The 12,134-nt window shown below is 31.5% G+C and overlaps 1 protein-coding gene across 1 annotated transcript; it reads right to left on the bottom strand.

Annotated features, from left to right (window-relative positions):
* Window positions 1-5,498: 5,498 nt before the first annotated feature.
* On the bottom strand, window positions 5,499-6,746 carry LOC111883162 (acyl-CoA--sterol O-acyltransferase 1). The gene has a single exon (XM_023879520.3). It carries the CDS (start codon window positions 6,662-6,664, stop codon window positions 5,603-5,605), a length of 1,062 nt encoding a protein of 353 aa, XP_023735288.1. The 5' UTR covers window positions 6,665-6,746; the 3' UTR covers window positions 5,499-5,602.
* Window positions 6,747-12,134: the final 5,388 nt, after the last annotated feature.

Consider the following 12,134-nt stretch of genomic DNA (forward strand, 5'->3'; position numbering starts at 1 on the left):
CGAAGTCCGACTCATCATAGAACGAACCATGTCCAACAAGGTCTGATTACGTCTCTCAGCCACACCATTCAATTGTGGCGTCCTCGGAGGCATCAATTGTGAAACGATTCCGCATTCTTTTAGATAGTCGTGAAATTCAAGACTTAGGTACTCTCCTCCTCGGTCTGACCGAAGCATCTTGATATTCCTGCCCATCTGATTCTCCACTTCATTCTTAAACTCTTTGAACTTTTCAAAGGTTTTTGACTTTTGCTTGATTAAGTAGATATATCCATATCTGCTATAATCATCTGTAAAAGTCACGTAGAAGCGGCAAGCATCCCTTGTGGTGGATCTAAAGGGCCCGCATACATCGGTGTGTATGAGATCCAATAAACCCTCACCCCTTTCACAAGTGCCAGTAAAAGGTGACTTGGTCATCTTCCCAAGTAAACAAGATTAACACGTGTCATCGTCCCTAAGGTCGAATGACTCCAACACTCCATCCTTTTGGAGTTGGGCTATGCGTTTCTTGTTGACATGGCCAAGCCGACAATGCCACAAGCATGCTTTGTCTAGACTAGTAGACGAATCAATATTCAAAACATTATTTCCAAAATTATCAACAATCATCACAGATTCATAAATCCCATTACAAGGTAATGCATTGAAATAAAAGACACCATTCAAAAAAACATTAATAGAACCATTACTATTATCAAAAGAATATCTGAAACCTTGTCTAAACAACCCGTGAAAAGAAATAATGTTTCTTGCCATATCTGGCGAATAACAGCAATTCTCTAAATCTATTCCTAACCCATTACTCAACACTAAAGAATAAACACCGACTTTGGTTACAGGCGACGATCTTCTGTTTCCCATAATCAGGTTCATCTTCCCATGCTCCATCTCCCTACTTCTTTTTAAGCCCTGCAAATCAGAACAAATGTGGTAACCACATCCTGTATCAAGAACCCATGAAGTAGCAAATGATGAGTTATTAGATTTAATAGAATACATACCTGCAAATGTGGGCTTGATCTTCCCATCTCTTATGTCCTGCAGATATTGAGGGCAGCTTCGCTTCCAGTGGCCCTTTTGGTGGCAATAGAAGCACTCTGCTTCTTTAGGATCGGAAGAGGGTTTAACGGAGCCAACTTTGGTCCCACTTGAGGACGAACCATCACGGGGTTTCCCCTTATGGTGGCTCTTACATGGAGCCTTCCTCTTTTTGCCCTTTCCTTGACCTATTGCCATCACAGGAGCGGCCACAGCAGGGGACGGTGCAACGGATTTGTCTTTGAGGTTACTCTCAGCAGTCCTCAAGAGCCCTTGGAGCTTGCTCATGGAGACCTCCTCTTTGTTCATATGGTAGGTCATCCTGAACTGATTGTAGCAGGAGGGCAAGGAGTGGAGGATTATGTCGATGGCCAAATCCTCATCAAACTTAACATTAACTTTTAGAAGACGATCAACATACCTCTGCATTCTTTGCAAATGAGAGGTTAGGGATTCTCCACTCCCCATCTTAGCGGTGATCATGTTAGTAATGATCTCATAGCGCTCTTGCCTCGCGCTCTGGTGATACCTGTCCAGCAAATCCTGATGCATTTCATATGGATACATGTCCTCATAGGACTTTTGGAGTTCGAGGTTCATGGTGGCTAGCATGATGCAGTGAACTTTCGTGGCATCACGCTCGTGGGCCTCAAAGGCGGCCAATTCCTCAGGAGTAGCAACATCTGGGACGATCTTCTCAAGCTTTTCATCGAGGACATATTCTTTGTCCTCGTAGCGTGTGATCATGCGGATATACCTCATCCACTCGTTGAAGTTTGAACCATCAAATGTCACTTTCTGACACAAGTTCATCAACAAGAATGACCCAGAAGCATTGTTGTTGTTGTTTGCAGACATCTGAAAAACAAGGGAACAAAGTTTGATTAGAAATGAACCCCAATTAAACCCCCAAATGAGAAATTAGGGCTAGGATCCAACAACATTATTTACAACTTAGAAAGGGATGCTGTACTCTAAAAGTAAATAATTTGAAGGTAAGTGAATGACGATTCACTAATTCTCACCATGAAAAAGAAAAAAGCAATTTAAGTTTTAAATGTATTGAAAACTCCTAGATCTTTGAGATTCATTGAACTTTTCAATGGCATGTTTAAATCTCGATATGCATTTCAAATTTGCGACTGGGATGCCGAGGATCACAAACAAATTTGTGAATAACCATGCGAATCAACGTGGTGCACTCAATGTCTCTATCACCTAATCAATGTGCCGGTAAACCACATACGCTCCATTGATCTATGACAAACATCGAGTCACCCTTCGCTACCAATGTCATCCCCAAATTGATGTGCCGGTTAACCATACACGCTCCATCAACGTTTGACAAGGGTACGAAGTGTAATTCCATGGATTAGCATCATTTTCACATTTTACCCTAAAGTAACTAGGAATGGGAATTTGTAAAACATGTAGTTACTTTATGTTCAACATTATACTTTTAATGAGGAGATGGTTGCCCTATCCTACCCGTTCGGCTAACGACCCTCCACCAGTCAAGCAAGCGGTAGGTGTGAGTGTACACCCATTAAGCGTCATTTTATAGGCAGCAATCTTATACCCACCTTATAGACCGGCTTCGTGAATGAGGCCTACTAACGGTAAGACTAGCATTTAAAGTTATACATATATATATATATATATATATATATATATATATATATATATATATATATATTAATTAAGCTTGTAATAATATATAATAGTATAGGGTTGAAATTTTAAACTTGTAAAATTCTAAGGGTTTGAAATTTAAATTATTCAAAATTAAACTTTTAATTACAAAATTCAAATTTCAAAACTTAAGGGCAAGTTTTGAACTTTTCAAAACATAAGGGATCAAATAACAAATAATTCAAATTAACCAATTAATTTCATAATTATCTATATTTGACCTAATCTTAATTTTAGTCATTAGATAATTACCAAATAATTTTTTAAATAATCCATATTTATCACATAAATAACTAATATTTAAAAGGATTTGAAATTATCTATTCTTTTGGCAAGGATAAGCACTTAATATAGATAAAATTCCGATTTTAACTTCATAAAACAAATTAAGCATCAAGTCCAAGTCAAAACAGCAGCCAAAACCTAACTGACGAACTGACTCGCCGAGTCAGGCCTGGACTCGCCGAGTAGGGGCCAACTCGCCGAGTCCAGGTACTGACTCGCCGAGTTGAGTCGGGTAGGGACCAAAAATCGTTTTTTCAGCAATTAAAGCAGTTAAGCATCACATACAACTGAAACCAATCAAAGCTCTAATACCACTGATGGGTTTTATGCATAAGAAACATTCCTATGTGCTCATACAAGCCCTAATGCTTTGATCTAGGTTTCACTATTGAACATGCTTTGATTCCAAGACTTACAAACCCTAATCTAGCATATAAACAACAAAATTAACATATAGAATCAGATCTAGATGTTTACCTCTTCAATGGTTGGCTTAGATCTTGTATATCTTCTTCTTTTGAGCCTAGAGTCACAAATGTAACTCCTCTAATGGTTCACAAACCCCACAAGAAAGAAGGCAATATGAGAGAGGGAGAGAGAGGCTAGAAATCGGCCTAGGGTACTCTTAGAATCAAGTGGTAGCCGAATTCATGCCCTATGGGTCATATTTATACTTACAGGTTACTAGGGTTTCACTCTAAACCCTAATGGACAACTTAGTCACCAAGCAGCCCATGGAACCTTCTGGAATAAGGCCCTTGGACGAAAATATGATGGATACCCATCATAATTTCGTTCCCCCTTAAGCCCATTAGGTTTCCTTAACCCAAAACTCAATTATCATACATTTGACAGTTTATACCCCTTCATTTAATTAATCTCTTTTGACCACCAAATTAATTCCTAATTAATTTATGACCAATACTAATTAAATAAATATGATTTCTCCTTTAATATATTATTCTTATAATATATTAATAAATCATAATACTCTCTCTTTCTCCTTAAATTACCTTGTCAAGTTGCTTTGGAGAAGGCAACCCAAAAGGACCATGCATAACCGGGTCAAATACATACCAAATATAGTTACGGGCTTAGACACTATTCCAACAGTGATATGTTCGGCGGCGAATTGGTTGCTTGTAGACATGTTTGTACTAGAGTTTTTCGTGTGAACATAACACAGAAGAATCGTTAAATGATGACTGGGGGTTCTCTCGGGATGTCGCTCCGACGACCAAGTTAGTTCTTCCTTAGAGAGAGAGTTTAGGGTCAATTATGTGGAGAAGATGATGGATCCCTTCCTTGGGCAGAAAGAGATCATTTTATACCTGTTTCTAACGGAATGAAGAGACTCTCCCATGTGGGAGTGAGACGTCGCATCCTCTTATTGGGAGGAATATGCCCACGATAACTAATTGTCAAGTGACGTCAGTTCTGGTGACGAAGTTGCGTCACCAGGCTTCTTGTCATGACCTGATTAGTCGAGATAAAATAAGCAGACCACGAGGAATATTCTTTCCTCATGAGGGGAGACGGGCTACCGGCTTAATGCTGGCCAGCTTGGGCAAGGCCCTGGCTTGATAACGCCTAATTAGTGCTTTCCGTTAAGTTTAACGTGGTCGTATACGGTAACGTTAACATATATATATATATATATATATATATATATATATATATATATATATATATATATATATATATATATATATATATATATATATATATATCAAGGGTTGTAAAAATCGTTTGACGGTAGCTCGACGGTCGACTGATGTTAAGGGATTAATCGGTCTTCGCGGGGATTAATCGAGGATTAATCGGGGACCATAAATTATTAATAAAATATTAAAATTAATTAAATATTAATATATCATAAGAAAAACAAGTACTTCAAAATTAGAAAATAAGAAAAGTCAAAATTAGAAAATAAGAAAAGTTGTAATTTGGAAATTTGGAAATATGAAAATATGAACATTTTTGTATAATATTTGAAATTTTGAAAATTTGAAAATTTTGGAGTAAAAAAAGAAAGTTGGTTTTTTGAATTTTTCTAAAAAAAATTTAGAATTTTTTTACCTTTTTTCGATTTTTTTGACTTTTTTCGGATTTTTTTACTTTTGTTGACCGATTAATCCCGCCAAACCCGATTAATCCTAAATTTCCGATTAATGCCTTAATCCTCGACGGTTGGAGAACGCCAAGCGATTAATCCAAGATTTATCGCCGATTAATCCAAGATTTATCGCCGATTAATCCTGATTTCTGCAACCATGATATATATATATATATATATATATATATATATATATATATATATATATATATATATATATATATATATATATATATATATATATATATATATATATATATATATATATATATATATATATATATATATAACAAAAGGATGTTATTATGTATATAAATGTGTGTTCTCTTTTCATGAAAATACCACTAATTAAAAAACTATACAATGATAAAAGATATTAATATAAACCGTTAAAAGAAAATGGATTGAAACAGAGATAAGCCAGACTAAAGCAGAAGTTTGTTGCTACATAGACAATTATACAAGAAACTAAAAGTATGGACATGAATACTCGTCTGGCCTAATTAGATATCCATGTTTAAAAAGCCCTGCAAATGCCATAAGCTCTCTACAACCTCTAGCAAACGGATTCAATCTCATGAATGGTGGAAAGAACAGCCAAAAGCTCGTAGTTATCACAAATACCAAAGTTAAGACCCGGGATACCACTCGTTGGGGCTTAAACTGACGACCAATGGTTTTCTTGATCACTATCTCCATTCCAACCCAAACCCCTTGAATTACGAAAAACCAAGTGACTTCCCATGTTGGGGTTAACCGGCCAAGGTAGTAAAATATTATCTCGTGCATGATCCCAGACACAACAAACGTCGTGAAAACAGCGGGCACCGATACCCATCTTTCAGGAACTACACGGCCAAAGATTGCTCGAGATGGATGGTAGACTGTAGGGCGTAGTATACTAGACACCATAAGGTTCCATCTTTTTCCCCAAAAGTTCTGGACAGAGGTTGCCTGGTGAGGCTCATCAAATTGTGGTTCAAGCTCAACGCCAACTAGGGTTCGAGCTAAAGAAGCAGCCACAGCTAGGATTAACTCCAGCCAGAAGAAGATGTAATAGGAATAAATTGATGTTAACAACAGAGGATGGAGATTGGCTTTATAGTCATAGGCCTTGATTGCTATTAGTAAGAGAAAAACTCTAGGAGCATAATCTATGATCGATCTTTGAGGCCTTTTTGTGATTTGATCGGATGTGTCTTCTTGGTTTCTTTTGACCTTGATAGGTAGGCAAGCTGAAGAAATGAAGTGAGATAAAGGGAGGGGTGGATGTGAAGATAAAGGGCCTTTACCAAAAGAATAAAGAACGAGCTTGAAGCTTCCAAGCCACGAAATGAAGAAAAAGGTTGGACCACAAAGAAACATCGTGTAGAGATTTAAAGGAAGATAGAAGAAGAGAAACATAACAGGAAACAAAGCCACGAATCGAGTTGTACCAGGTGCAGTAAACTTGCCAACACTGTGACAGTAGAAGAGAGATGCCACAGCTACACTCCAATCTAAAATGAAATTGTATGCTTCCCCCTCCATCCGGCTATTAATTTTTATGTTTCTCACTCCTTGATGAAATGAATTCTGCAGATGATGTGAATATATAAATAAGGGGATCTAAATAAAAATCGATAATTCTATAAGCACGCATCATCCTTTTTAAACTTTATTTTTGTTTTTGTATTTTTTTTATATTTTATTGTTTTTTATTGATATTATTTAATTTATTATTATTATGTAAAAAATATTAAAAATAACAATAATATAAATAATAATAATAAAACAAAGTTTATTTTATTTATTATCAGATACACTAACAGTTTTTAGTATTATAATTGTGCGGTGCATTATGAGTAATATCAGGAACATTTAGTTGAATACTAGACAAACTTTAACATCTAGTACGTAGTATAAAAGGTTTCTCCTAGAGTTCAGACTATTTACATGTTATTTTTCCAACAATTGTTGTGTTATTTTTTCTGTTTGGACTATTTATATGTCATTTTTTCGTTCGGACTATCATTGTACTATTTTTTTCCATTTGGACTATAATTGTATTGTCTTTTGGATTGGATTATCATTATGTTATTTTAGTTATTTAGACTATCCCTGTGTTACTTTTCATTCCGATTATCTCTATGTTATTTTTTATTTCCGACAACTCTTATGTTAGTTTTTTTGTTCCGACTGTTGCTATTTTATTTTTTTCGTTCATACTATGCATGTGATACTTTTTTCGTTCGGAATATCCTTATATTATGTTTTCATTCACACTATCTCTAACTTATTTTTTGTTCCAATAATTCATGTGTTGTTTTTTTTTCCATTTGGACTATCTATTTGTTATTTTTTCGTTTATTTATCTTTGTGTTACATTTTCCATTGGAACTATTCATGTGTTATAATTTTGTTCAGACTATCATTGTATTATTTTTTTTGTTCGAACTATTCGGTGTTATACTTTTGTTGTTATTTTTGTAAAAAAAAAACTATTGAACAATACATGGATAGTTCGAACAAAAAAATAACACGATGATAATCTAAACAAAAAATAAGAAAGGGATAGTCGGAAGAAAAAAAATAACAGATAGTTGGGACAACAAAATAACATAGTGATACTTATAATACAAAGATAGTCGAAACGAAAAAATAACACATGGATAGTCTGAATGAAAAAATAAACACTACTATAGTAGGAAGCAGGTAGCTAATCACATTTTGTTAAACAACAAAAGCCGTATTTGACAAAACTAGCCTACAACATGTAGTAGATAGTAGGAAGCAAACAGGGTCCGCCCAAACATATATGGGGCTCGGGGCGAAAAGAAAAAAAAAAGTGTCCCTCAAAAACAATATAATAAAAAATAAAAAAAAAATATCATTTATTCTTCAGTATAGACGTGTTCAATTAGCAATACAAGCAAGTCAAATTGTTTATCTTTTGAGCTAATTTGAGTTTGAACCAACTTTATGCCCTAAAAATCATTTAGGTAATAATTATTTTTATATATGCACACTACATAGCCCATAAATTTTGGGCCCCCTGGAGACGTGGGCCCTTGGCTGTCGTCCGGGTTGCTTACTGTCTGGACCGGCCCTGGAAGCAAGTAGCTGGTATTTGGTAGCATTCTGTTAAACGCTACGTGAGATAGCTTTTAGATTTTGAGTGCTTTCTTTAAACTAAAAGCTAAAAGTATGTAGTGTCAAATGAAGTTTTTTTTCTGTTTAAAACGGAACATTTTGTTAAATGCTAGAACATACAAGCTCTCAAACGCTACAACCTAGAAGCTTTCAAATGCTTAATGCTAAACGTGCCAAAATTAATTAAGAAATGAAAAAAAAAATTCTGACCATTTTTATAGGACTAATATCATAAAAGTTCTAAATTTTTAACATGTAGTTGAAAATAGTTCTAACATTTTTTTATTACTGCTAAGGCCACGACATTCTCTTAGTGTTATCACTCTAACCTACTAAACGAGTTTTATGGTTAATTTTGTTATCTTTTTTACAAAATCAATCCTAAAATATGGTTTAAAGTTCAAATTTGGTCCTTTTAGTTTGCAAAAAAATTATTAACTTTTTTTAGCATTATTTTTTGTTCTTTGTATACTTTATTTATTTTCGATTTTTTATATACACATTTTATTATTATTATTATTATTATTATTATTATTATTAGTATTATTATATATATATATATATATATATATATATATATATATATATATATATATATTGTCTATTTCCATTTTTTAACTTTATTTTTCAGCAACATAGTTTTTTTTTTTTTTTTTACCTTTTTTACCTATTGTTTTCTATATTTTTCTATTTTAGTTATTTATAGTTTTTCGAATGTTTTTATTTATTTTGATGCAAGTAAATGAACTTGAATTCAATATAAAATACAATAACAAGTTTTTTGTATAAAGTCTAACTATTATTAATTTTTTTATTCCTTCTTTTAGTCTATTATCAAATTGAAAAATATTATCTTGAATTTAAATTATTGATAAAACATATATAAATATGATTTAGTTTTCAAGTTATATCACAACTTGAAACATTAATACTTAATAAAAGAGCTACTTTTTAATTTTTTTTTTTTTCGTAACAGTAATATAATAGCAATAAAGAATAACAAAAATAAAAAGAAAATAAGTTGAAGTATAATTACAACTATTTTATTTACTCGAATAAAAAAAATACAAAAACTATAAATTACCTAAATTGTAATATACTCGAATATCTTAATATATTTTATATTTTTTGAAGAAGATCATGAAAAAGATAAAAATAAAAAAAAAATGAAAACTAATAATACGAAAAGGATACGAAAAAATTAAAATATAATACTAAATGAAATATGTAAACAAAAACTTTAAAAAATAAAAAAAAAAGTGTAAAATGTATGAATATATTAGAATAAATAAAAAACAAAAATAAATAAAATATATACAAAATGAATTTTATATATATATATATATATATATATATATATATATATATATATATATATATATAGTATATAAAAATCGAAAAATTAAATTAAAATATCATGTTGTGTAATTTTTTGCAAACTATAATGACCAAATTTGAACTTTAAACCCAATTTTAGAATAATTTTTCAAAAAGGTTAACATAGTTAATTTAGAAACACGTTAAGTGAACTAGAGTGATAATTCTGCGAAAAAAATTGTAGCCATATCAAAAATTTTAAAAAAAAAAAACAAAAAAGTTAGGAATTTTTCTGATTATTTGTTAAAAAGTTATGACTTTTATGGTATTTGTTTTTTTCGATATGATTTATAATGATGGATTTGTGTATAATTAACAATGGGGTATGCATATCAGCACCCTCTCTCTCTCTCTCTCTCTCTCTCTCTCTCTCTCTCTTTCTATATATATATATATATATATATATATATATATATATAAAGAGAGAGAGAGAGAGAGAGAGAGAGGCTTAGGTTATTCTATTCAAACTAATTATTATGTTATTGTATGTATAAAAGTATTCTAACTAATTATTGTACATCTATCCTACCCTATGAGAATTACTAAGAGAATAAGTTGTTTAGCAATGCGCATACGTTCAACCTTAAAAAAATATCGTCGTTTTTATCCATTCTCGTTAATTATTATTTTTTTGGTTCTCACATATCGTTTTGCATTCATTTTCATTCTGACAAAATACGACCCAATAAAACATTCTGACAGAAATGAGAATAATAATAATAATAATAATAATAATAATAATAATAATAATAATAATAATCTTATAGACGATTTAATTAATGAGAATGTGTGTTAATGGCAATAGTTATGTAAGATTGAACATATTTATATTATCAAACAACATATTTTCTTTATCATTCTCATAGCATACGATAGATATACAATAATTAGTTAGAATAGTTGAACGTAGATCTCTCTCTCTCTCTCTCTCTCTCTCTCTATATATATATATATATATATATATATATATATATATATATATATATATATATATATATATATATATATATATATATATATATATATATATATATATATATATATATGAAAAAACTATAAAAGTCTTTATGATAAGCATTTCTTTCTAGAAAATGATCCAAAGCATGAAAGTTTTGGGCTAGTGGTGTTTTTCAGCTTGTTTTTATGTGGTTTTTGGTCCCTTTAAAAACTAAAATGATAAAATTTCCGTTATTAAATTTATTTTCCATATTTTTCTTATATATATATATATATATATATATATATATATATATATATATATATATATATATATATATATATATATAGGGAAAAGGGAATATACATTACAGCCCCACCTAAGCTTAGGTACTAAATCTCTTGAAAATACATTGTTTTACTATATAAAGATTACGGTTAATGGATTCATGATTAATACTTCAAGATGTAAATTCAAGATTGACACAATAGGGTTTAGGGTTTAGGTTTATGTTTAGGGTTTAGGGTTTAGGGTTAAGGTTTTGGGTTTAGGGTTTAGGGTTTAGGGTTTAGTGTTTAGATTTAAGGTTTAGGGTTTAGCTTTAGTGTTTAGGGTTTAAATTTAGGGTTTACGTTTAGGTTTAGGGCTTAGTAATGTTCACTTGGATGAAGTAATAAACGATAATTGAGGAAAGAAAACAGAGATGATAAAACGATAATAAAAGAAAGAAATGTTATGGAGAATGATATATTTACCAAGTGAAACCAAACCGGGTATATTTAGCATGTTAAAACGACTTATTTTAGAGGTTTACTACCTAAGCTTAGGTGGGGCTGTAATATATATATTCCCTATCCCCATATATATATATATATATATATATATATATATATATATATATATATATATATATATATATATATATATATATATATATATATTCCACATATGACATACCCACCCCACTTCTCTTTTCTCCCTCTAAACCAAAATGACCCTCACCAATCTCAACCTTAATTTTTAATCAGTGGAATTCCAAATGAGAACTTATTTTTCCTTTTGTAAATCGTAACACCCAAAAAAGAATCATCTATGCAAAATTATCTCCTACTTATTTCCAAATACAAGCAACCCAACAAACAAAATTAAGGCATCTTTCTATACTAAAATTTCACATATAGGTAAAACGCAAATGGTGAAGATTAGAGGTCTTCTTTTCGTAGCTTAAATCTATCGATTTTTTTTCTATTTTAACCTATTGTAGATACACACACTACATAGAGGTACATATCAGCTTCTAGGTATTCCTCCATTATTCCATTTTGATTACGCACCAAATATGAACCCAGAGGATTTGATTTATGGCATCAAATTTGGAGATTGTGTCGATATTCAATTTAGGGTTTTTATTGTGGAATATATTAGTTAAATGATGTTATGGTTGAACTGACCTAGAAATCTCGCTTGTAACGTCCCAAAAATAAGACCTAAAAATTTCATTTTTAATTTAATAACACAATATTCAAGATATCATCAAAAGACCCCAAATATAAT

The sequence above is a fragment of the Lactuca sativa genome, chromosome 4 (assembly GCF_002870075.4).
Source record: "Lactuca sativa cultivar Salinas chromosome 4, Lsat_Salinas_v11, whole genome shotgun sequence".
Lineage (NCBI taxonomy): Eukaryota > Viridiplantae > Streptophyta > Magnoliopsida > Asterales > Asteraceae > Lactuca > Lactuca sativa.

Coding starts and splice junctions, on each gene's coding strand:
- LOC111883162 (XM_023879520.3), bottom strand. CDS start 6,664: ATGGAGGGGGAAGCATACAATTTCATTTTAGATTGGAGTGTAGCTGTG.